General features: G+C 51.6%; 1 protein-coding gene across 1 annotated transcript in view; it reads right to left on the reverse strand.

Moving 5' to 3' along the window:
* The window catches only part of ASTN2 (astrotactin 2), a 360946-nt gene extending 333851 nt beyond the window's left edge, over positions 1 to 27095 (reverse strand). Inside the window, exon 1 of the mRNA XM_058038034.1 lies at positions 26750 to 27095. Coding sequence (XP_057894017.1) covers positions 26750 to 27095 — 346 coding nt within the window. The remainder of the gene's footprint in view (positions 1 to 26749) is intronic.
* Between the last annotated feature and the right edge of the window lie 339 nt (positions 27096 to 27434).

Here is a 27434-nt window from a genome sequence, read left to right on the forward strand (position 1 = left end):
GCAGCTGGCTGCTGAACACAATGCAGAGACGCAGAATGGCCCGTGATTACAATTTGAAGGGCTTCTATGCACTGAAAGGGAACTGATTCAATTGTGCCGCAACTCGCGAGAAGCTGTCGGCAATCAAGGCATTCTCCGGGCCACAATCACCGGCGCAGGGTGGAGAAAGCAGGAAAGTGTCAAAGCAGGAAAGTGTCCTTAGGTGATGCCTCAGGTACCTCAGCCTATTGGAATATCACCAATATAACTGGATGGGATGTGCCTGGCTTGTCTGGCCCTTGCTGCTTGACCAAAGGCGGCAACAGTTTATTCCCTGGCCATGGACAAACCATTCCCACACAAAAACAACCCCTGTCAGCTTCAGACACATGCCCAGCTCCCTTGGGCACTGCAAAGGGAACGGCCAGGAGATGTCACAGCAGCCCTGAGCTCTGTGGGGACCCAAGGGAATGGCTGGAGTTGTGTCAAGGGAGTTTAGAGTGGATGTTAGGAAAAGATTCTTCCCCCAGAGGGTGCTGGCACTGCCCAGGCTCCCCAGGGAATGGGCACAGCCCCAAGGCTGCCAGAGCTCCAGGAGAATTTAGATAATGTTCTCAGGCACATGGTGGGATTGTTGGGGTGTCTGTGCAGGGCCAGGACTCTCGGAACCTTGTAGGTCCCATCCAACTCAGGATATTGCATGATTCTAGCATTCTCCTAGAACTCAGGATATTACATGATTCTAGGATTCTCCCTATTCATCCAACTGAAGGGTTTCTAAACCTCAGGATATTGGATGATTCTAGGATTCTCCCAGAACTCAGGATATTGGATGATTCTAGGATTCTCCCTATTCATCCAACTGAAGGGTTTCTAAACCTCAGGATATTGGATGATTCTAGGATTCTCCTAGAACTCAGGATATTGCATGATTCTAGGATTCTCCCTATTCACCCAGCTGAAAGGTTTTTAAAAGCAGGATATTATATGATTCTAGCTTTCTCCTAGAACTCAGGATATTATAAGATTCTAGGATTCTCCCAGAATTCAGGATATTGGATGATTCTAGGATTCTCCCAGAATTCAGGATATTGGATGATTCTAGGATTCTCCCTATTCACCCAGCTGAAGGGTTTTTTAAAGCAGGATATTATATGATTCTAGGATTCTCCCAGAATTCAGGATATTGTATAATTCTAGGATTCTCCCAGAACTCAGGATATTATATTATTCCAGAATTCTCCCTATTCACCCAGTTGAAGGGGCTTTTTTAAGCTCAGGATATTATTGCATGATTCTAGGATTCTCCCTATTCACCCAGCTGAAGGGTTTCTAAAGCTCAGGATATTTTATGATTCTAGGATTCTCCCAGAACTCAGGATATTATATTATTTTAGGATTCTCCCTATTCACCCAGCTGAAGGGTGTTTTTTCCTACCTTTGCAGAGCCACCACTAAAGAAAATGCAGCTCTCCCAATCATCCTAAAATCAGCAGAATGCATTACATGCATGTTGGTAGGTAGAAGCTATCCTATTATCCAAGGAGATTATAATTACCTCATTTGCCTATTAAAAGGATACTGTGACAATATTTAAGTTAGAATGCTTTGGTTATTTGCTTAAAAAATTATGTGGTGGCAATCAAGTGAAAATTGAGGCTGTAATGCAGCTACAGCAATATCGCCAGTAATTTGTGGAACCAATAAAAATTATTTTTAATGCATCAGCCAACATGCCTAAATATGCTTTTTTATAAACACACATATATATGTGTACATATGCACACACACTGATGGGCAGCATGGGCTCAATTTCCCTCCACTTTCTGAAAATTGAGACCTATGGAGCATTTTTCTTTGCTGCCAAATGGCTGCAGGAGACAAATTCCCCCATCAGCTGATGGCAACCTGTATGATCAGAGCAGAATAATTCCCTGAGTGCCACAGGAAAGGGTGGGAGGATGTGGGACAACACAAATTCCCCTTCTCTGCAAGCCCACCTTGGGATCAGTAGCTCTTCCACCCTGGGATCCCCAAGCAAAATGTCTTGGATTCTTTCTCACAAGGATTCTGTAGCTCTGCTCCAGGTCTTTAACCTCTATTTTGAATGTAGAGCTCACCCTGTGTGCAGGGCACAAGGTTTGGTTATTTCTAAACAACAATAAAAAATAAGGAAATAGAGTCGTACATTTTTCCTTGGCATTGCCCTCGGAAAATGGAAATTACTTATTCCTCGCAATCCCAAATCACCCCTGCCGGGCCAGACACAGTGAATAAATCCTTGCTTTTAGAGACATCCTATCCATTACAAGTGCATAATGGGACCAGTGTCCCATTGACCTGGGGCCAGCAGGAGCCCCAGGGTGTGTGTCACTGCCTCCCAGGCACCAGGCAATCCCCAGGAGGGATTAGCAGCAGAGCCCAGAGGGATGATGCTTTTCCCTGGCTGAGAGCAGCCCTTGGGAGCACAGACACTGAAACTCAATTTCCTCCTCTGCTGTGGCATTTAACCTGGCAGAGAGGAGGGAGAAGGAGGAGGGATGCAGGGGAGAGTGGATGTTTCCATTCAGAGAGCCTTCCTGTATCCCTCCCTTCCTGAGGAGCCCAGAAGAACCTGGTTTAATTTGTAAAAAGCATTAAAAAAGAGCAAAATCCCAGTGTGTTGAGGACTCCCAGCATTTAGAGCCTGGGAGGGAGCTGCCAGCTGAGCAGCACATCCAGGATCCAGCTGTTCCCAAATACAGATCAACCACAGCACAACCTCCTGCCCCACAGCAGCCTCCTGATTTCATCTGGGCATTGGAGCTTCATTTTCCACCTGAATTTATCTAATTTCAGCTGCCAGCACCTGGGCACAGCTCTGCCCGAGCCTGCAAAGTGGGGGCTTTTCTCTGAGCAGCCTGATTTTCCCAAATACAGAAAGCTGGGTGATTTTCCCCCAAGCTTTCACAGCAGGTAAAAGTTGCCTTGAGAGTGGGCAACTTTTCCTACCCAGGGAAGAAAATAACAATTCCCTACAGCAGTGCTGGGCTCTGCTGCAGCCTCCCTGTGCACAGGACTGACCCAAGGCTGCTGTCTGTGGGCAAACAGATCTTTCACAGCTCTGCTTCTCTTCAGGGAGCAGCATCTCCTGGAAAAAAATCCCCTCCTAGTCAAATGAGGCAAGAACAACCAAAAAAAAAGCTACACCAGAGGTGTTGGGAGCTCCAGGCAAGGCTGGATGGGGCCTGGAGCAACCTGGTCCCTGTTCATGGCACAGGGTTGAAATGAGGTAAGATTTAAAGTCCTTTCCATCTCAAACCACTCTAGGATTATATGTACTTAGCCAAACTTGTGCATCCTGGCTGCCAAGCTAATTTCACTCCTACACATCTGAAAAGGCTTCTTAGCTCAGGTGCAGAGTTGTATCAAACTCTAATACAATTCCTGCAATAGCTGCCAAGCCCTGGATGCTTTTCCTAAAAGCTGGGTAAATAGTGAAACAGCTGCAGCATTATATTTTTTTTTTTTTTTATTACAGTTATTTTGTTTGTAAAAAGCAGCAGGCCATGACTCCAGGACCAAAGAACTAAATACCAAACTGCAGGAGCCCAAGAACTTCAGAGTCTAATTAGGGGTCAGCCAGTGTAGAAAGCAGCAAAGGGGAATCTGAGCAAGGTCAAGAGAACTTCCTTAAGGAAGGGTGGAAAAGAAGTGTGCTAAGCAACCTGGCAGTATTATCAGCAAAAAGCAAGCCTTTAAAATAAATGAAGGTGATTTGGAGGGTCTCATTTCAGCGGATTTTCAAAGAGCTTATGATAAAAGTACTTCATAAAAGATTAAGGAAAATAAACAGCTACCCAGGAAGGGGCAGCAGCAGGCAAGGGATTACAGCTGGTAAGGCAAAAGGAAACAAAGGCAGCGCTTCCCAAATTGCTGAGAGGTTTGTGGGGGGACAACTGCATGACGGGAATGCTGCAAGATGCAGAGAGCAAGTCACAGTTTGTGCAGCATCCAGAGGAGCTTGGGTTTGCTGTGGCTACGGGGGCCAAGCGGCTGCGGCTGGATCCATTACACACCACGGGAGGTGGACGATGAGATTCTGTTTAGGCCAGTAAATGAACATGTTCTGCCTGCAGAAGCACGCACCAGGGGGAGGGGGATGTACTGAATAACCATGCTGAGCCTGTGCTTTATTTGATTTACCTCCCATCCTGCCAATAAAGGAGGCTCCGAAGGTGGATGATGAGGCTGAGTCGCTGTGGTGGGATGCATCAAGAGCTCTGGACAAGAGGGAATGGCTTCAAACTGACAGAGGGCAGGGTTAGATTGGATATTAAGAAGAAATTCTTCCCTGTGAGGGTGGTGAGGTGTTGGCACAGAGAAGCTGTGGCTGTCTCTGGATCCCTGGCAGTGCCCAAGGCCAGGTTGGACAAGGCTGGGAGCAGCCTGGGACAGTGGGAGGTGTCCCTGCCCATGTCAGGAGATGGAATGAGATGAGCTTTAAGGTCCCCTCCAATGCAAATAATTCTGGGATTCCATTACCTCATTTGCCTATTATCCATGATACATTTTAGGAGGTTTTTGGAGGGGCCTGCCAGCTCAGACAAATTAAACTGAAGACAAGCTGGTTCAGTGCTTTTCATTAACAACCCTCCAAGGGAGATGGGGAATGTAAAGCCCAAGTCTCAGGTAAAAATTATTTTAAAAACCAGCAGTTTTCCTCATCAGAAGCTAACGCAGAGTGAATCAATCAAACCCTGCTCTCCCATGACAGGGGAGGATGCACCACAGGGCAATTCTCATCACTCCCCATTCTAAGGCCACGCAGGAAATGCACCTCCCTGTCCCACCCCACAGGCTCCCAAGCACTGCAAAACACCTGAGGCACTTCACTGACAGCACCACGAGACACAAATCAGTCCTTGCGCAATTCCAGACCTTTCCATTTCCCCGGGCATCCAGGAGGGTGCCACTTTAGCAGCCTCTGCTCACCTATGGAGAAGCTGTTCAGCTACAACTTGTGGAGAAATGCAGAGACAGAACGTGTCCATCTTCGAGGGGTTTTCAGCAGGGAGCACTAATGACATCAATCACAAAGCCAGCTGAGCTTCCTACGCCCACTGCCCTGTGACATTTCTTCATCAGCATCTCTAACAGCAGGAACACACTTCTAGCAAATCCCAAGCAAGGCATTTCCATCCTACAGACAAGAAAACATGGGCCCTGAGATGTTTGATGCCCCAGCACAGATATTTGGTCAAGGAGTGACCAAATACACACCAAGGGCCACCTCCACAACTCCCTTGTGTACAGCACCAGGGATGTCCTGCTCAAACATCCAGAGACAAAAAAGTTCAGGCTTTGACTGTGCACAGGACACTGAGCAGGTAAAGCCAGCACTGCCACATCTCTATGTATAAAATCTCTTTACAAGAAAATAAAGGCAAATAAATTCCTAAGTAACCCCTTCAAGTGGGACAAAGTGGCACAGAGACAAGGAAATTTCCCCCTCTGCACTCTCCTTGCTGCAGGTGCATCCCCAAGGCTCTGCAGCAGAGAGGCTTCTAAATAAAGCACACAGGTTATAAGGGACAAAAGTGTTGGCATTTAGTCTGAGAGGGGACCCAGACTCTGCTGTACACCCCAGAGGCATCACTGGGCACTAGGACAGACTGGATCTGACTGGAAGAGGGAGAAAAATCACTGCTCCACAGGGGCTGCATCCACAGGAGTGTCACAGACAACTTTTATGAAAAATCCTTTCCTTAGGACTTTTCCTCCTGAGAAGCTGAGAAGCCTCAGGAACAAAATGCAAACGATTATCTGCTGCTGTGGAATGCAACAGGTGCATCTGTGATTGGTCCATGTTGGATGTTTGTAATTAATGGCCAATCAAAGTGAGCTGGCTTGGACACAGAGCCCGAACCACAAACCTTTGTTATCATTCTTTGCTATTCTATTCTTAGCCAGCCTTCTGAGGAAATCCTTCTATTCTTTTAGTATAGTTTTAATGTAATATATATAATAAAATAATAAATCAAGCCTTCTGAAACGTGGAGTCAAATCCTCATCTCTTCCCTTCACCCATGTGAACACCCTCACACAGGAGCACCCCAGGAGTGAGCATGCCAACCCCTGATGGCAGCACATCCCCAGCCCAAATTCATCCTAACAGAGACACAACCAACAGGAAAAATGCCTGACATGTCCCCAAATCCCCCTCTCAGCCAGAGCCAGCAAAGTAAGGATTGGTCAAATTTACTCCTCCATGCATGACCACCATGCACTGTCTGTGGACACACTGCAAGGGAAAACCCCTTCAAATGGGATTTCTCCCCACTGGGGCTTTTTCCTCCGGTACAAATCTATTTGAAAAGAAGATAAAGCATCTGAGGTTTTATTCAGAGAAAGCTCTGGCTCAGAAATAATTGCCATTTGCTATAATTGGTGAGATGCAGGAAGGGACTAGATACAAGTGGAGTCTGTGCAATTTTGGGAGATTTGTTACGCTTAGCTCGCTTCTATCAATTTCAGTGCCTCAGACGCTTATGACCTGTTGCTCGGCTTATTGTGAAAATGGCTTTTATTTACTGCACTTCCATTAAAAGATGAAATCCATGCATAGGGCTCACAGGGCAGAAAATCACAGTTTACGTCTCAGCTTATCTGCCTTCAGCGGCCTCAGCTCATTTTTGCCCTGGCTCGCTCCCAGCTGCTATAAAAAAGCGTTTCTGAGCACTGGTTTGAGTAGCCAGGGCCCCTTCCAGAGCCCACGGGGCAAGAGGGGTGCTCAGGCTTTAAGGGAGGGCTTGGTGCTGCAGCTGCAGGTCAGGTGGAATGGGAGGGTGAGGGATAGGGAGGAAGATGAGGGATGGGGAGGAAGATGAGGGGTGGAGAGGAGGATGAGGGATGAAGAGGAAGATGAGGGATGGGGATGAGTGTGAGGGATGGAGAGGAAGATGAGAGGTGGAGATGGGGAGGAAGATGAGGGACAGGGATGCTGTGGCACAGCCATGCTCTCAGCTCACACACAACCACCCTCCAAACCCCAGCACTGCTCTGATGCCAGGCCCTCAGCTCCCTCCAGCTGCAAAATAAAGAGAGGAACTATCCAAGAGCGTGGCCCACACTGTGCCCCTGGAGAACAGGTTCCTGATGCTCCTGGAGGGCAGGTTCCTGATGCTCCTGGAGAACAGGTTCCTGATGCTCCTGGAGGGCAGGTTCCTGATGCTCCTGGAGAACAGGTTCCTGATGCTCCTGGAGGACAGGTTCCTCCTCTCTGCAGGCCCAAAGCTCCTCCTGATGCAGTGCAAGGCCCCAGGGCCTGCAGCACAGGCTACAACAGTGCAGCAATAGGCTCAGCAGCTTCTCCTGCCCCAGTTCCCTCCCAGTACTGCACCAGTAGCTCTCCCCAAAGCTGTGGCAGGTGGAATTCCCATCAATAAGAACAGAGCAAGCAGTGAAGGGACATTGGTGCCTCCACCTGTGCCAGCTCTTGTTGTCCATGGCAGGCACCGCCAGCCATGGGGAGGGAGGATGGTGTGCAGGCATCCCCAGCTCTCCTGTCCTGTGAGAGGCCATTTGAACACCACACACACCATCTCCAGGGGTGTCTGAGCAGCATGGAGTTGCTAAGGTTACCTCCTTGGCTGCCTCATTAGAGGAGCTGTCAGTGTGTCACAGAGATCAGGAGATGTGGGCGCACGTGGGGGAGCTTCCAACCACACACAGAACATTTTTAGCTCATTAAAGCAGAGAGAAAAGCCCATCTCCTCACGGGACAGTGTGTCACAGCCATGGGCAGAGACAGCCACATGCCACTGTCCCTCAGCTGCCTGCTGAGTGTGCAAAGAGCTGCTGGATGGAGCAAGAAGCTTCCCCAGCTCAGAGAAGCAGCAGATCCTGGTCGGTCAGGCCCACTCACCCATTTCTTTCACTTCTGGCTCTGCACTTGCCCTGATCTCCTTTCCTCAGCCCTCTCTGCACCCCCAGTGGCAGGAAGGGAGCCAGGAGGGTCGGTCCCTCCCTCCCACCTCCACATGGGAATTTCACCTCAGTAATGCCAAGGGGAGCCCTGCAGGCTCCTGCAAACAGAGGGTAAGAAAGAGGAGCAGGAGCTGTGCTCAGTCTGCCAAAGGCATTTCATGAGGAAACAGCAAAGCCAAGAGGAGAATGCCAGAAGGACCCAGAAGTGCTGGATTTTGCATCAGATGAATTCACACCCCCCCCCCAGATGTTTCCTTTAACTGCAGCTCAGGAAAGACCTTGCAGGGAAGCTCTGTCACAGACATCTTTTATGAAAAATCCTTTCCTTGGGATTCTTCCTCCTGAGAAGCTGACAGGCCTCAGGAACAAAATGTAAACATTGATTATCTGCTGCTGTGGAATGCAACAGGTGGATCTTTTAATTTGCCCATGCTGGTTGTTTCTAATTAAAAGGCAATCATAGTGAGCTGGCTCGGATGGAGAGTCTGAGACACAAGCTTTTGTTATCATTCTTTCTTTTGCTATTCTTAGCTAGCCTTCTGATGAAATCCTTTCTTCTATTCTTTTAGTACAGTTTAAATATAATATATATCATAAAATAATAAATCAAGCCTTCTGAAACATGGAGTCAGATCCTCATCTCTTCCCTCATCCTCAGACCCCTGTGAACACGGTCACAAAGCTCTTTCCCCAGCCTCCAGCACAGTTTAGTGATTGCTTTCACGTCCTGATAATCAAATCCCATAGCCAAGGCCAGGAACCAAGCTGGGAGCACAGAACAAGGCACAACAAGAAAAACATCACCCCAAGAGGCTCAGGAGAGCATCTTCTTCTGGGAATCACCCAGGAATGGAGCACACATCCAGCTCCAGGCACCTTCCTGCCCACATCCACAAGCAGAGGACCCCTCTCTGTGATGCAGAGGACGAAAGACCATCCTCATCCACAGATTTGGGAGTGCTGGGCAGGGGAAATCCAGAACTGGCACCACTGGGAGAAGCCCCAAGCCAGGCAGTCCCTGTGACCTGACCTTCCAGGAATGGCAGCAGAGATATTCCTGGATGGCAGTGCTGCCAGGCCTGACTCTGCTGGTTCAGAAAAGTTTAAGAGCAGCAGGATTAAAAAGGAGATGCAGCCAAAAATGCAAAAAGAGATCCTGGAGCTGAAACACTTGCCAAGTTTCTCCCTTACACTTCAAGACACCCACTCATCCTCCCCAAGGGCTTGTCAGACTCACATGGCAAAAAATACATGCTCTGCACCTACCCAAGCCCAAAAGAAAAGACCCTGAAATAAACCTGGAATCCAGGGCTGGCAGGAAGACAAAGTTGGGGGCGGAAGAGGAATTTTTGGTGTCTCTTTTCTGAGGAAGGAACTGCCTGACAGCTCTGCTGCAGGAGAGCACAGCTCACGGCCCCGTAGCTCACACAGCCCCCTCAGACATGGCAATAGATTGCTTTTAATTACAGGGCACCCACTCAGAGGCCCCAGGGTGTCCAAGGGACTGTAATGGAAACTAGAGCTTTGCAGGAATGAAAAAGAACCATCAGAACAAGCTGGTGCATTCAGGTGCTCATGGAAGAGAAAATCCTAAGAATAAGTGGCCAGTGTGGGACCAAGGTTGTCATTTCCTAACCCTGACAAGGGGAACTGCAGGCAGCTGGCAAAGGGGAGGGGGCTCAGAGCTGCTGCCTTACACCTTGGACACCTTCTGGTGTGCACATCCATGGGCAGGGTTGTCAGAACTCAGTGAATCCCTCTGGGTGTCCAGAGTTGCCCTGGACCCCGCTGGGGGGCTCAGAGACCCTGGCACACAGCCCAGAGCACCTGGGGATTTGATTGTGACCCTTGGAGCAAGTTACCAGCTTTGTATGAGGACCTGAAAGTCACAGAAGTTTAAATAGTGTAATAATAAAATGATCACAGGGTGAAAATGTAGATTTTAGGATTTTTGGTATGGGGGTTTTGGGGACAAGATGGAGGAACTTGGGTGTGTCCAGCCTTTCTCCTTCTTCTTCTTGTTCTCCATTTTCTGCAGTGCTGTTGGCACTTTGGGATTGGTTCAGAGTAGAAGTGCACTATCTAACATAGGTGATAGATATTGGGAATTAAGTGTAAATATGTTATAGGTAGTTTGTAGTATAAAAGGACAACACAGAGTGCCTGTGGCTGCCCTGCTGAGCAGATCTCGGCTGGGCAGAAAGAAAATTTTATAGATAAGAATTAATAAACAACCTCAAGACCGAAAAGTGAAGAGCTCGGACTCGTTCTTCGGACACGCGGGCCGAAACAGAGACACCCTGCACATCTCGGGGCAGCAATTAACAACCAAACTCCGAGACAGGGGGATTGGGAAGAGATGATATTTAAGTCCCTTCCAACTCAGGCCACTCTGTGATTCCAGGATGTTGCTCAGCTCAGGCAGCAGCGAGAGGGAGATGGGTGAGGCTGGGGCTGCAGCTCCAGCTGGCAGGATGCAGCAGTGGGATGGGCAGCCAGTTACTGGATGAGCCCAAGCTGCTGCACGTCCCCAGACACCCCAAGCCATCCCCTGTGGTGCCAGCAGTGTGCCATGCCAGCCTCCACCCCCAGCCCAGCTCCTCCAGTGCCATGGGTGAGCTGGAACAGCACAGACTGGCACGTCCTGTGGCACAGCTGAGGGCAGAAGCAGCCCAGAGCTGCTGCCAGGCACGGGCAGCTCCAGCCTCCCCTCCACTCTGCACTAACAGGGTAATGTTTGGCTAAGCCATTAACAGATGCTTGCTAAACATGTGGAAAATCTGTTTTTACAGAGCAGCTCCGAAGTGCAGTGAGTGCTGTGGGGTCAGAAGTGGTGAGGGCATGGCTGGAGCAGCAAGGATGGGATTGGCAGGTGTCCATGCTTCATCCTCATCTTTGTGCCCTCCTCCTGCTGCTCTGTTGGTCCATCAGTGCCCGGAGAGCAGGACACACTCACTGCTCCCTCCATCAGGGCTGTGCAGGTCCCACCCTGCCCAACACACACCAGTAACACCAATAAAAACCACCCCACCATGCTGGACACCAGCAGCACCTCAAAGTGCCTTCGGGGACAGCCACATTTGACTGTGGCCAGGCAAAGTCTTGTTGAGAGCTGTCTTTCATGAAAACTTTCCTTCTCTTTTCTTTTTTTCTTTCAGAAATGTGTCAGTTTAAGATTGTAAAAATACTTTCATCTTCAGAACAGTGTCACAACTCCCCTTCAGCATTTTCATAACAATGCTGCCATTCTGGCTTCAAAACATCTTCCCAAACTTATTGTTCACACATTCACCAAACTTTAAAGCTCAGAACTGAGGGACTGCGATGAAACTGGAACAAGCTGCTCTTTGAATAAAGACAAGTTTTCCTTTCATCTCCTGCTAATTAACAGAAGCATCCTTCCCTCTGTGCCAGCCCCTGGTCAGCACTCGGCACATCCCTCAGACCTCAAAGAAAAACATCCTTCATCCCTCACTGCATCCCCTGTGCAGCATCCCAGGGAGCAGAGGGATTTCCCAGTGCTAGGGAGATGCAGGGGGGGATGCAGGAGCCGCTCAGAGCTGCTGTGGGACCCTTTCAGCTGAGTCAAGACAGGCTTTATTGCAGCAGGAGCAGCCAAAGCCAGCAGCATCCCTGAGGCTGCAGCATCTCGGGCTCCTGGAGCTTCTCTCCCGGCCAAATCCCAGCTCTTGGGGGCACAGCATGGTAGAGAACATCTCTAGGGATGTTTCAGAGACCTGTGTCCTGTTCCTCACCCTCTGCCACCACAGCAGAGACTGCTGGACAATCTAGATCATTCTGCCCACTGTGAGACCATTCTCCCAGCCCAACCCTCCTGCCCAAATCCCAGCTCTTGGGGGCACAGCATGGTGAGGAACAGCTCTAGGGATGCTCCAGAGACCTGTGTCCTGTTCCTCACCCTCTGCCACCACAGCAGAGACTGCTGGACAAGGTAAATCATGCTGCCCACTGTGAGACCACTCCACCAGCCCAACCTTTCCCTCTATTTCAGTTCACGCCAGGAATAAAAACATCCCTGGGCAGTCTCCTAATTGCTGCAAATATTTGCAGAGCTGGAGGAAGGAGTGCCTGGAGAAGCTGCAGAGCCATTGGCAGCCAGTTCAAGGCTCATCCTGTTCCCAGCCAGGTCCTGCCCTGGTCTCCTCTCACCAGCTCTCACCTGTCCTGGTACCACGGCTGAGAGCAGCACCATTCCAACCAACAGCTCTCCTACAATCTAAGCTCTTTCCCCCACCCAACAACAGCAAAAAAAAAAAGAGCAGAATATCAACATTAACACCTGCTTGTTTGCCCTTAGGCACATCCAGAGCAGTTTAGTAGAGAGATGATCAAAACAAGCAGCGATTAAAACCCACGGCCCAGAATCCACTGAAATGCCTTTGCTTTTTGAGCCACGGCAAAAATATCACCTTCATTCCCAACCCAAACCCCTCTGCTGCCAGAACAGGGTCATGAAGAGCTAAGAGGGTTTGGAATGCCCTTCCCAGGAGGTGACCACAGACCTGCAGCTGTGGGTAAGGTATGCACGGATAAATGTGCACCATTTCTGCTGGAGAAAAGCTTTGAAAGCACAGCCTAATAAAATTTGCCTTTACATGACTTAAAGCACATCTCAAACCAAAGAGAAGCCTTTGAGCAGTGGGAAACATGATTTTGGCGAGGAAATGCAGCTGGGAGATGCCACAGGAGAAACACCAATGGATTGTTCAGGAAGGAACAGGCTCTCACAAGGCTCAGCTCTCCTGCAGCATCCCCTACAACCACCCCATATCTCACAGCACGGCAGCTCAGGCAGGAGGAGTGTTGCAAACAGGATTTTTTCCCTCCTGTTTTGCTTTTAAGTGGCTCATTGCAACATGCTGTAAAACCCTTCATCACCAGGGAAGGAAAAGGTTTTACAACAGTCTTTAAAAAGCAAGCCCGGGCAGAAGAGGATGCTTCCTTCAGCACACACAGTTTTGGGCAGCACACAGGATTTCAGGCAGCACTCCTGGGGAGTAAAATCTGAGCTTGGCAGAATTCTTGAGACCAGCAGCATCCCCCCCTGTAGATCTCCAACTACCAGATAAACAGGCCATGTATTATATGAAGCACAGAATTGTCTGTGATAGAAACACATCATTTTGTATTTTGGGGGAAAAAAATTAAAAAAGAAGAAAAAAAAGGAAAAAAAATGCCCAAATTCCTGTTTTAAAAGAGCTTGAAATGTAAAATTTAAAGGGCAACTGGCTGTCCATCAGTCCTGAAATTAGTTTTAATTAGTGTAATTCCTTCATACAGCATTACAATCAGGTAAGCAAAAATAAGGATCTGAATGCAATCCATTATCTATATTACTTTTGTAACTTTTTTTTATATTTAGAATTGAGATTTCTTGGTGAACTGTATTTGTGTGACTCAAGTTTCTGTACGTATTCTAAAAAAAAAAAAAAATGTAGTTTTATCAGTGTAACCAACTAAAACTAAAAAGGTTCATTATTATCCCTATTTCTATGTCATTATATCCTTGTTAAAGCATTTAAAATCACATCTACACTTAGACATCCAGTGTTCCTTTTGTTCCCTCCCACAGCCTCCATCCTGCCCAAATCCCAGCTCCTGTCCCTGTCCCCACACACCTCTGGGCCACGGCACGTTAAGGAACAGCTTGTCAGCCAAGCAGCAAAGGCAGAATGAAATCCTCCAAAATTCTCCAAAAGCAGAATAAAATCGAGTAACACGAGGAGCAGCGTGTCTGGTGTGCTCACTGCTGCTCCAGCAAGACCCCGAGCTGGCTGTGAGCAGCCCCTACAGGCAGCATCCCCGACCTCCCTCCCTCCCAGCTGCCATTCCCCTGATATTGGATTTCCTCAGCCAGGAACACAGAGGGGACAACGGCACTGCTGGTCTGGGGGAGCAGCAAACACCAGCAGAGGGATCAGCAAGGGCTGGGAGATGTAAAGCAATGTGATGGAGTTTGTGTCTTCCAGCAGCTCTGGCTCCTTGGATTGTGTTAAAAGGCAAGGCTGCTGGTGTTTGATGAAATGTGCTTCCAGCCTTTCTGATCATGCTCAGGGAAATTAAAGCAAGGAACACATGGCTGTGGATCCAGTACAAGGGATGTGACTGCAATGGCTACAGTAAGGACAGCCACAAACCTCTAATGCCTGCTTGAAACTCGATCAATTCTGAAGGTTCTTAATGTCCAGCATCTGTGAATGGTGCTGGCAACAGCACATCCCATTGCTTGTGCCCTGAGGAATCACCTCAATGGGGCTCAGGGAAGCAAGCAAAGCTAAAGGAGCAGCAGGAGCCAACATCTGCAGTCCTTGGGGATGAACCTGGGAAGGTTTACAGCAAGAACAAATGGACAAAAGGGCTGGTGAGCCCCTGAGACATCCCTGCTCCATGCCAGCAGTGCCCACAGTTTTGAAGGTTCTTAACATCCAGCATCTGTGAATGATGCTGAGAACAGCACATCCCACTCCTTGTGGCCTGAGGAACCTCCTCAATGGTGGGAAGCAAGCACAGCTAAAAGGAGCAGCAGGAGCCAACATCTGCACTCCTTGGGGATGAACCTGGGAAGGTTTGGAGCAAGAACAAATGGACAAAAGGGCTGGTGAGCCCCTGAGACATCCCCGCTCCATGCCAGCAGTGCCCACAGCAACTCCCGTGCTCAGACCTGACAGAATCAGCCCCTCAGTGGTGTTTTCTCCTCATGAAGAGGGGACCTGGACCATCCAGTACAAGGGATGTGACTGCAATGGCTACAGTAAGGACAGCCACAAACCTCTAATGCCTGCTTGAAACTCGATCAATTTTGAAGATTCTTAATGTCCAGCATCTGTGAATGGTGCTGGCAACAGCACATCCCATTCCTTATGACCTCAATGGGGCTCAGGGAAACAAGCAAAGCTAAAGGAGCAGCAGGAGCCAACACCTGCACTACTTGTGGATGAACCTGGAAAGGTTTGGAGCAAAAGCACATGGACAAAAAGGGCTGGTGAGCTCCTGAGACATCTCTGCTCCATGCCAGCAGTGCCCACAGCAATTCCCATACTCAGACCTGACAGCACAACCTCCCTAACTGGTGTATTTTCTCCTCCTGAAGAGGGCACCTGAGGCTGGCAGGCACCGCGCACCCTGTGATGCACTTGATGGGAGCACGTAGAGGCTGCTTTTGATGTTACACTTTGTTTATAGCACACATTTGGGGAGCTACAACAGAATGGGAAAATACATCCCATAAACAAACTGCTAAACAAAACAGGCTAAATATGCACCACTCCAAACCAAAATAGATTCCAGCTACCCGCCGTGCCTCAAGCATATGCCTCTGACAACAGCTCCACTTGGGCCCCTGGTCCTGCATTCAGCTTTGATTTTTAGGCTCTGCCACCATTGGCAGCACCTTCAGATGCCTCCCACAGCTCCAGGTAAGTCAGGAACAGTGAAAATACCCCCAGCTGGAAGCGGAGAGCAGCAGGGTGATGCAGGCATCACCTTTCCCTGCTCCCACCCCTCAGACAGATGTTACCAAAGGCTGCAGGATTTGGAGCTGAGCCATCAGCTGGCTCCAGGACTGACTGCAGAGACAGGAGGGAGTATTAGGTGACAAGAGACTCACACAGCAAGTATTTCAGGCACTCATTGAGAGTTTCCCTCCCAAGAACTGCCCCGTCAGCTGAACCCTACCACCCTGCTAATGCCCAGAAGCAATTCCTCAAGCATTTAAACTTTATCCTCCCCTCTCTGGGGCTGCACGGAGGGCACATTCCCCTGCGAATGCCTCTTCTGTCAAGATGCAAAGCTGTTGAAGCTGTGTGAAAGTAATTCCCACCCACTCCTACTGCCCCAGGAAAAAATATTTCTTTGGTGGTTTTGCATAACAAACAGCTACACGGGCTTGCCTGCTTCTCCTGAGAAACTCGGGCTTAGAGGAAAACACCATCACAGCGCTACTCTGAGACCAAGCTTCATAAAGTTCCCCCTGCAAGGGGGGGAAATACTACCACAGAGATTAGGCTGCCGCTGCGCCTGATAACATTCAGTCACCCTGGCAGGCTGCAGCGCACCGAGTTTGTAAAGCTCCTTGGGAATCCTTCAAGATGAAAGGTACAGTATGATACGGATGTATTATATCCGTGGGCTTTGTTACAGCACACATTTCCTAGCACGGTTTTATTGCTGGAACACAAAGTTCAGCCCAAGCCCGGGGGCTCTTCAGGTGACAAATGCACACCCCTGCAGCCCTCCCTCCCCTCTGAGGGGGAGGAAAAATGCCAAAGCCCCCGATGGGAAAGCAGCAGCAGCAGCAGCCACCGCCCTGCCAGCAGCCTGCACAGATAAGGCCAACGTCACCTCTGCTGGATGTGCTCTCAGCCTGCAGCATGTCTGACTCCCAAATATACCTGTCAGCTTCCCAAAATGCCACTGCTGTCACTGGCTCCTCTGCAGAATCCCTCCTTTCCTGCTGGACCTTCTTCAGAGCCTTCTGCCCCAAGCCACCCCCAGTAAGGGCCAGGAGGGCCCATCAACTGAGGCAACCCTAATTAAGTGGCACCCAGCACTGAAATCCCCTTGAATACCCCGAGCTGCCCACCCTGGCAGAAGATAATGGGAGAAGTTTGCTGTGGACACAGCTTGACCATGGGCTGCCCGGTTTGGATGGCGTGGAAGGGAGTGTGGAGAACACAGGTCCTTTTGGATCACCTGCCCAACACCTTGCTCTGTCTGGGCACCTCTCTCTGGCCAGATCACCCAGGATATTACAGGCAGAGGAACAAGGAGTGTGACAGCAACAAGAAGGTTGGGAGGAATTCCCTGGGCAGGGCAGGAGAAAAGAGTTCAGACCTCTGTAATTTAAACAGATAGGAGGTTGAAAGGACATGGAAGAAATGTGACGGGGGGAGAAGGAAAAGGGACATATCAGGATGTCCCAATAAGGCCTCAAAGCTCTCCAGGGCCCTCACCCAAGCTGAACCCACCACAAAGGTGACAGCCAAGGTAAAGGGTTTCCATCACCCTTCACCCCATGGAGCAGCCCAGGCAAGGCAGGGCTGAGTAACAGAGTGAGGAGGGGACAGCAGCACCTGCCATGGGAGCCCCATCATGCCAGGAAACCCATCTGGGTGGGAACCTGCCTGGAAGAGCAGAGCTTGCTCTGCAGGCGCCTGCACCAGGAATTCACCAGGTCAGTGGCACCAGCTTTTACCTCATCAGGTCCTCTGGTATCAAAAGCAACATCCACAGCAAGAGTGAGCTGAGGGAGAGGCTTTTCTGGCCAGCAGCAGATCCTGGCCCAGGGCTGCAGGAACACACACACCATCCTCCAGCCCCCTTCCCTGCTCACACACACACAGACCACCCCTGTTCCCCATCCCAGGAGCACCACCCCATGCTCCCAGCACAGCAGCACTGCAGCAGGAGGCTGATGATACCGAGCACTTGGCTTGAGGCAACACAAACATTCCTGTGCTCTTGCCAGCTCTGATAGTCTGTCACTTGATCCCACAGGTTAGGGATGCGTGTGCTGCCTGGAAGGACATTGCTTAAGAACCACAGAGAGCAAAGAGGGGAGGATCCAGGCTGTGAATGGCCTTGGACAGCCCCAGGCACAACTGGGAATGCCAGCTGATGTTGGGCAATGCCTGGGCAGCCAGGAGTGGCCAGGGAGCCCAGCACACACAGGGCAGGCATCACAGGCAAGGCCACCGTGCTGCCCTGGAGAGAGAAAAGGGAGGGAAAAATCGAGAAAGAATCAAAGCCTCAAAGGCACCAGCACAGCTTGGTGGTGGCTGGGGTCCCCAGAACGGTCTGTACCCTGTTCTACAGACCTGGAGCCACGGGAGGGTGGGCTCACCTCTGCAGTGAGCACACACAAAAAGAAAGGCACCATGCACCAAACGCCGAGGCTGGCCCCAAATCAGGCTGGAGCCCGATTCCCTCCTCCACTGGAGGATGTTCCTGCCCAGCCCTGCTGTGCCCCCCTCCCTGCCCCTCTGCAGCCCCTGGGTGCAGCTGGCAGTGCCCCCTCTGTGCCATCGCCCTGCTCTGGGGGAGCAGATGGAGGAGCACAGGAGGGGCTCTCCCTGCACAGCTGACCTCTAGCAGCCCACCTCTCCCTGTGTGTGAGCAGCCCTTGCCTCCCTCCCCAGACAGGATCAGTGCCTTGCATATGCCTGGGAGCAGCACCATCAGCTCAGTAATCTTCCTAAATACAGCAGTTACCAGGTGACTGGGAAAAAATCTCTTATACTGCTGATGCTGCTAATGGAAAATTTCTCCCCTTTTGCTGCTGCTTTCAAAGCCAGTCGAGGTTTCCTACAGACTTTGTCTTGCACTGAGGCAGGAGAGGTGAAAGAACAGAGAAAGGAGTGCCAAGTGGTGGGGGGCAGAGAACGCGGAATAGAGGGAACTGGTGCTTCTGCCCCCTCCCCACAGACAGAGCCCTGGCTCCAAATCTTGTCTGCCCCATCTTCTCACAAGCAGCCACAGCCCAGCCTCCCCCTGCAGGGAATCCCTTCTTGCCCCTGACCTGCAGCAGGACACTGGAAGCACTCAAGAGCATTGCTTCTCCCAGGGCAAATGGAAAAGACACCCAAAGGGACAATGGGCCACAACTCTGTGATGTTTTTCCCCACTTTCCCCCTTCCCAGGAGACAAGCAGAAAGCCTCTCCCAGCCAGTGCAGATGCAGGCAGCCAAGATCCCTGCTCGTCCCCTGTGCATGCCATTCTGCTTCTTCAATACCATTAAGTGTCTCCATGCTGTCTGGACACTGGAAACCTTAACTGCATTAGCTGAGACCCGAGCAGCAGCACAAGCATTCAATTCTTTTAAGTGGCCCCATTCTTAAGCTGGTTATGCACCAGAGCCATCCCTGCTCGATGCCATCACACACCCACAGGTGGGGCAGGGCTGGGGAGCAGCGTGGGAGCACAGGTTCATCATCCTTCATTTCAAATGCTTGCTGCAGGAGGAGGGCACTTGGGCACTGTGGATATTTCCCATGATGAAAGGCATCAATCCAGACATCATCTTTTCTTTCAGCTCCAACCCCAGCCTGCCCCACACTCTACACATCATTTTGGTGTGATGGCAGGTGTTTCTCAAGCCACCTGCACCTGCAGAGGTGTTAAAGAAGCATGAGATCAATACCTCATCATTCCCACACATGGCATCAATCTGCTCTCAGGTCCCAGCCTGTCCCTGTGCCTGAGCTCCTGTCACACCAGGAGCTGGTTATGCACCAGAGCCATCTCTGCTCGATGCCATCACACACCCACAGGTGGAGCAGGAGCCATGGGAGCACAGGACAAGGTTCATCACCCTCCATTTCAAGTGCTTGCTGCAGGAGGAGGGCACTTGGGCACTGTGGATATTTCAGGTCATGAAAGGCGTCAATCCAGACATCATCTTTTCTTTCAGCTCCACCCCCAGCCTGCCCCACACTCTACACATCATTTTGGTGTGATGGCAGGTGTTTCTCAAGCCACCTGCACCTGCAGAGGTGTTAAAGAAGCATGAGATCAATACCTCATCATTCCCACACGTGGCATCAATCTGTTCTCCGTGGTCCCAGCCTGTCCCTGTGCCTGAGCTCCTGTCACACCAGGAGCTGGTTATGCACCAGAGCCATCTCTGCTCGATGCCATCACACACCCACAGGTGGAGCAGGAGCCATGGGAGCACAGGACAAGGTTCATCACCCTCCATTTCAAATGCTTGCTGCAGGAGGAGGGCACTTGGGCACTGTGGATATTTCAGGTCATGAAAAGCATCAATCCAGACATCTTTTCTTTCAGCTCCAACCCCAGCTGCCCCACACTCCACATGCCATTTTGATGTGATGGCAGGTGTTTCTCAAGCCACCTGCACCTGCAGAGGTGTTAAAGAAGCATGAGATCAATACCTCATCATTCCCACACGTGGCATCAATCTGCTCTCCGTGGTCCCAGCCTGTCCTGTGCCTGAGCTCCTGTCACACCAGGAGCTGGTTATGCACCAGAGCCATCTCTGCTCGATGCCATCACACACCCACAGGTGGAGCAGGAGCCATGGGAGCACAGGACAAGGTTCATCACCCTCCATTTCAAATGCTTGCTGCAGGAGGAGGACACTTGGGCACTTGAATATTTCAGGTCATGAAAAGCATCAATCCAGACATCTTTTCTTTCAGCTCCAACCCCAGCTGCCCCACACTCCACATGCCATTTTGATGTGATGGCAGGTGTTTCTCAAGCCACCTGCACCTGCAGAGGTGTTAAAGAAGCATGAGATCAATACCTCATCATTCCCACACACGGCATCAATCTGCTCTCAGGTCCCAGCCTGTCCTGTGCCTGAGCTCCTGTCACACCAGGGAATCCCCAGGGCTCAGCCCTGCTCACAGCCAGCCAACACCACACATCAGCACCGTGTCACCGAGGCAGCACAAAGGCTCACCCATCACACAGCTGAGATTCTCACTTTCAGGGCTTAGGAGGGAACAGGCAGCAAGTTTGGGAGGCAACGTCCACCTGCGTGGTGGCACCTGGAGGTCACTCACCACCCCATTCCCCACGGGGCACTGCAAGCTCTCTGCATAATTCTGAATAAAAGCTCGCTATTTCCTCCTGGAAAAGAGCAACAAAAGCCTCTGGCACATCATGGAGAACCAGCTGGGAGGAAGGGGGAGCAGGGGGGGATCCCCAGCCTCCAGCCTCCCCCCGTGGCAGCTCAGCTGCAGCACCAGCTCCTCTCTCCATCCATAGTTAATCTTCTGTTGCCACTAGCTGGTCAACGCGGGTACTCTTGGAAAGCAGCAGCTCCCCGAGCACAGCCTGCACTCAGCTACACATTCCCAGCTTTAACTGGGATAATCAGCCCAGAAAATGCCTGAGATGAAGAAAAATCCCTGTCAAGTGCTCACCCCGCTGTGCTGGACAAGCCATGCTCGACCTTGCCTTTGGGGAGGGAAGGGATGGCCCCAGGACTGACCCATTTTTCTGGGTATTTTTTGCCTACAGCCTTGCTGGGGGTTATAGTGCTTGCAAACCTCCATATCTACCTCTCAGTACAACTCCACCCTGAGCTGGGCTCTCCTTCCTCTTCCCGACTATAAAATCCAACATCTCAGAGAGCTGGAGTAATCAAACAGCAATACAAGGAGGGGAAGAAATCACTACCAGAAGGTTTTCCTCTTTCCTGCACCCTCCCCAGGCAGCCCCCACCACCAGGGACCTGCCCAGACCCCAGAGCACACCCAGCTGTGGATAGGAATGGAGGAAAAGGGGAGCAGCCCCACTGCCAGATCTGCCCCTGTCCCAAGGTGCCACCAACCTGTCACATCCTCACCACACCATCTCACTGAGTCTTTTGGGGTGGAAGATATGACCCTTTAGCCATTGGATTAGCTGCGGAAGAGAAACAATATAAACAGGGAAAAAAAAAAAAAAAAAAAGAAAAAAAAACCCAAAACAAAGAAAACCAACACTTGATTAACCCAACCTCTGAGCTGATACTCCAGGCATCTCAAGCCTAGCGCGAGGCAGTAAATCCAAAGGGAGGTGCAGAAACCAGACTTTGCTTTTCTGCAGGGATGACCCCATGTTTAGATGCCAAGCCCTGGCGATGGGGCTGCACACTGGGCACCCACACAGTGCTGCTCCCGACCCCAGAGGCCAGCCCAAAGCAGGGAAGGGCATTTCTGAACAGCATCATCAGCAAGCTGCAGTCACACCCAGGCTCCCCAGGTGACCCTTCAGCCTCCCCAGCTGCTCTGCACAAACAGGAGTTGGTGACCAAAATGGCAAAACCCTGCTGAAGCCATTCTAGGAACAGCAATAAATGCAATCAGCCCATAGGGAACTGAGTGCTTTCCATTATTTTAATGTATTAATAGAAACTCAGAATGATTAAGGGTGGAAAAGGCCTCCAAAATAATTGAGTCCAGCCCTGACTGATCCCTACCATCCAGCCCAGAGCCCTGAGTGCCACATCCAGGTGTTCCTTCAAGACTCAACACTCCAATCCTGCAGAGGAGAGGTGCACGTTACAAGATGACTTTGGGAAGAGTTGAGAAAGAAGATAAAAGTGGCGCTGAACTCACGAGCTGGAAGAGTACGGGACAACCATCAATCAGCCACACACAGGGGCCACAGGGGGACACCAGGAATGCAGCCACACGAGCCTGCTTTGTGACAGCCACCAAAACAAAGCCTCGTGAAGCACTGCAGACACTCAAACAGCATCCATTAAAGCCATTTATGAGAAGTGTGTAGTAAACTGTTCTTATGTAAGCCACTACAGGGTAAGAGCAGTGGTGAAAATTGCTCTGCCTGCCTCTTCCCTTCTCTCTCCTCTATATAAAGCTGCTCACACATAGACAGAGCTCATCCAAATTAGCTCGGAAGCAAACTGCCTCATTCCCTGGATTGCACTCAGAGCAGGCTACGCCGTGGTGGAGCAGCTTCTGCAGGGAACACATGGCTGCTGATTGAATCGGGATCCACACCTCACAGAGACCTCACTGGGCAAGGATAAAGTCAGTGATAGGCTGCTCTGTTTGCAGCAGGGTAACTCTAGGAGAATTAGAGAAGGGGGGGAAAAGCCACACAGCATCAGTAGTATCCAAGGTTAAGGAAAGGGCAGGATGCTTTTTCAGGAAAGGGGAGGCACAGCAATTCATAATGCACTGGTGGCACCTACATTTGTCATTTCCTGCCACCACTGGGCTTTGCTGAGTAATTTTATAGTAACGTAACTGGGGGGTAGTGGGAGAAGCATCCTTCTGCTCTCCAACGCAGCGGGGAAAAAATAAACCCAGGCGTAGGAAACACAGAAGCTGTGACACCCCACTGCAGGAGGGACACCGAGCACAGGGTGGGTGTTTCTGCAGCAGCTCCCCACTGCAGCCCAGGAGGGATGCACAAAGAATCAAAGTTTCCTACCTTTGTTGGGAGAGAATGAAACCACCCCCAGCCTCAGCTCCCCACCTTCCTGCCGGTGCCAGGTGCCCACTGAGGCACAAAGAGCTGGAGGTGCTGTCCAGCATCCTGAAATGGCCACATGGGCACACAGGGAGAGAATGGAGCATCCCCAGATACCCTTCTGTGGAGCATCTCTGGTACCCTGTGGGTACAGAGAGAGGAGATGCTGTGGAGCATCCCTGGTACCCTGTGAAACGTCCCTGGTACCCTCATGTGGAGCATCCCTGGTACCCTCCTGGGCACACAGAGAGGAGATGCTGTGGAGCATCCCTGGTACCCTGTGGACCATCCCTGGTACCCTCATGTGGAGTATCCCTGGTACCCTCCTGAGCACACAGAGAGGAGCTGCTGTGGAGCATCCCTGGTACCCTGTGGAGCATCCCTGGTACCCTGTGGGCATACAGAGCAGGAGATGCTGTAGAGCATCCCTGAGTACCCTGTGGAGCATCCCTGGTACCCTGTGGGCATACAGAGCAGGAGATGCTGTGGAGCATCCCTGGAGCATCCCTGGTACCCAGTGGAGCATCCCTGGTACCCTCCTGTGCAGCATCCTTGTACCCTGTGGGCACACAGACAGGAGCTGCTGTGCAGCATCCCTGGTACCCTGTGGGCACACACAAAGCAGGAGCTGCTGTAGAGCATCCCCGGGTACCCACCACCCCCTAGTGGGCTCCTGCCTTCCACGAGTAGCTGCTGCTGCTGCTGCTGCTGCTGCTCCTGATATTGCCAGCATGCCACGGGCCCAGCTGAGCTGTGTGGATGTTTCCTAGTGCTGGTTTCTCCTCTGTCTCAGCCATGCAGTGGCTCCTGCAGACCAGGCAGCCCCGCAGGCAGGGATGCTACACTGGAAGCTCTCGCTTTATGCACTTCAGAGAATTTAATTTCATAGAGTCAGGCAACAGATAAAGTTGTTTCCTCCCTAGAAGGAGGAATCCTTTAAAGAAAAGGGACACGGAGCACTCCACGTGCTTTGTACCAGCCACCAATTCAGGGCATCTGCCTGGAGGATGTGGCACTTCAGGACGTGGTTTAGTGGTGGACTTGGCAGTGTTAGGTTTACAGATCTTAAAGATATTTCCCAACCTACATGGTTCCGTGACTTTGAGTTTCACACCACTGCAGCCGAGGCTCTGGCACCTGCCATCCCTTAGCTACAGATCACCCAGCCTCCTTCAAATGCCAAGGAGTGAGGAGCAGCTCAGGAAGCACTGCAGCGCTGGGACTTGCTGAGCAGACCCAGGAGTACAGTCCTTGCTGCTTAAACTCATTGCCACCAAGAAAAGCAACATTTTCTTTCCCTCCTCCTGGCCTGGAGAGACTTTTGAGCCCTGCAGAACAGAGTGGCCTCAATTTTTTTTCTCAACTTATTTCACTTCCGAATCAGTAGCATCAGCACCATGTCTCAGCTCTGCCAGCTTTATGCTTCCTTTTCTATTTTTAATCTTTTTTTTCCTTTCAAAAACCCCTCCAGGATGCCAGTTGGGCTGGCTGTCCTGAGTTATGTGCTTTAGGAGGTCATCCTGCCCCATCCTTACCCCGCTGAGGCCAGAAAGCGATCTCTGCTCACAGCAAGATCCTGCACTCCAAGACATTCAGGAGTCCTCAACACATTTGCAGCCGGCAGGACGTCAGCTCTTACGTGTCCTCCTGAGCTCATGCCCAGACAGCCACTCAACATGTCCAGCAACACGCACAGAGGGACACAATCATCAGAAATCAGCTAAAGATAAGGACCTGCAAAGATTCTGCCAAAGAGAATCTCTGTCCCCACCTCTCTCCCAAGCCCTCCCGCATGTAACGTGATTTTCACCTCCAAGAGCCCATTACGAGGCAGCAGCTGCTGCTCTCCGCTTCCCAACCATCAAAGAAGTTAGGAGAGGATGGAGAGGGGGAGAAAAGAAAACACCACGGAAAACTACAGCCTTAATTCCTGCTCTAGGAAAACCAGCCATCAGAAATCCTGCACAGCCCTCACCCAGAGAAGAGTTAACTGCGAGCGAGACAGTTGCCACACCAGGAGATGGGGAGAAATGCAACAAATTTCAAATACCAGAACATCCACGGCAATTCATGAGCTAGACCTTGGGGAAGGACAAGTGTTTTACCTTCTCTGGAGGCAACAGACTGATTAATTCCAGGACCATGATGAAGCCATCCCACCATGGGCACAGCCTCCGTTTTTCTCCCAATCTGCCTGACTCCTGTGAATCCAAGGGAACAGGAGGGGATCTTTTTGGGGTCTTCCGTTCATGAAGGGGCAGGAAAATCCCCACAGATTTGCGCAAGACATCCTTCATATTCATGAGTGCACACATAACCAATATGCCAGGCAAGTAAAAGAAATTTTTAGATGAAGACATGGTCTCTTTACTGGCAGGCACTCACAGAAATAGGATTTGCTATACAAGATCGTGCCTCTGATCTATCAAGACAAATTTCTCTCCTTCAACTTGAGCTATTATCTAAGCTCACACAGAGGGGTTTCTCTGCTATCTGATATATTTAGATCAGTGCGCAATTCACACCCAGTCCCTGAAGAAACTGTACTCTAATCTGAAAATTAACTCAGCGAACCATGAAACTTCTTGTTACTTTTAACCACGGTATGGTAAACGCCATTCCTGCTGCATCAAACCTTTGATTTGTCACTTTTGTTAGTGGAAACAGAGTATCTGGTCTGTTTCGTATTTTTGCAATTGACCAACCGTGTGTAAGGAAACTGCAGAGCTGGAGCCCGAGAGCCTCAGGAAGTACCACCAACTTATTTATTAGGGCTTTTGCTACAGCAAAGCTTCACACAAGGTAAATAAAATGACAGGAAAGGGGGACACAGACAGGTATTTCCTAGCCCTGCTCATTGCACCCACTGAAAGGCAATCACTCCATGAAACATAGAAAGGGACTTGGGGTCAGCCGTCCCCAGTGAGCCTGGACATGGGCACACCTCGACACACCTGAGACACACAGAGAGATGCGCTGGAAGTCACAATCCCGTGTGTCAAGAGATACCTGAGACCCGAGTTAAGCAGCTACTCAGATTATCCCAGGTTTGGATGCCGAAAAACAGGACAGCTGATGGATGAAGCAAAGATCAACCAAAACCCTTGGATGACCTGGCAGAGTAAACACTGCACTGCCCAGGTGACATTCGGAGCAGTTCTCCCGGGGGACTGGCTGATTACGGCACGGAAATGGGTAAAAGTGACAGGAGGCATCTCGGGCACGCCACCCGAGACAACAGGATCCGGCATCAGGACCCAAGTACGACCACCGAATTATTTCTATTCCCATCCCCCTCCCCACAAAGCCGAGAGCGGAGCAAAGTCTGCAGCGTTCGCACAGACCCGGGCGCTGGAGTTGAGCGTGAAGCCAGAGCGAGCCTCGAGAATTAACACGGAGCATTTATAAAACCAGGCTCTGGCTAAGAAAAAAAAACACAACAAAAAACATCCCCTCCCGCTCTGCCAGGCTCAGCGGCACCTCCTCAGGGCTCCGAGCTCAACTTGGAGCACACGAGGCAGCCCCCATCACTCGCAGCCTGCGCGGGGTTGCTCTCCTCCTCCCGGGGCTGCCAGCGCCGCCAGCCTCAGGCCCTGCTAAAAAATCCCTCCCCGCCAGGAAAGGCAGGAAAAAAAAATTAATAAACCCAAAAAACCAGGATGCAGCACAGGGGCAGGGTTAGAAAGCCCCAAAACACATCGAGCTGCCCGCGGAGAGCGGGGAGGGCGGACACGGAGCCGGCTCGCCGGGTGTCGGATGCTTCGGGGATGCTCCGGGATGGCGGGGCGGGATGCGGGACGGGACGGGGCGGGAAGCGGCCGGGGCGCCTACCGAGGGTGAAGAAGGGCAGCTCGGTGTTGTCCAGATCGTCCTGCACGGCGACGCGGCCGGGCAGCTCGCTGCGGACGAAGAGCAGCAGGCGGGACTCGGCGGCGGCGGCGGCGGCGGGCGGCGGGGCGCCGCTCCAGCTGATGTCGTTCTCGCGGAGCACCGGCAGCGTGGACACCGTCACCGTCTTCACCCGGCAGGGGCCGGGGGGCTCCCGCGACGCCGCGGCGCCGGGCCCGCCGCCGAGCAGCACGGCGGGCGGCGGCAGCAGCAGCAGCAGCAGCAGCAGCACCGGCGGCAGCACCGGCGGGGGTGGAGCGGCGGCCCGGCGGCGCGGCGGAGCGGCCATGCCGGCCGGAGCCAGGCGCAGGAGCGGGAGGCGAGCGGAGCCGGGCGCTCTGAGCCGCCCCAGCCCCGCCGCCGCCGCCGCCACCGCCCGGGCCCGCCCCCCGCCCCGCCCCGGCCCCGCCGCCGCCGCTCCCCGCGGACCCTCCGCCCGCCCCGAGCCGGGAGATGCGCTCGGAAGCGGCCCCGGCACCGGCACCGCGCTGCTGCCGCCGCCGCACCGCCACCGCGCCGCCACCGCATCGCCGCCGCCGCTCCCGACCCGCGCAACTGCGCGGCTGGGGGAGAGGGGCTCTGGCAAGGGCATGGAGCGATGGCTGGGAAGGGAGCGAGGGAAGGGTTA

Source organism: Melospiza georgiana, chromosome 20, assembly GCF_028018845.1.
Source record: "Melospiza georgiana isolate bMelGeo1 chromosome 20, bMelGeo1.pri, whole genome shotgun sequence".
NCBI lineage: Eukaryota > Metazoa > Chordata > Aves > Passeriformes > Passerellidae > Melospiza > Melospiza georgiana.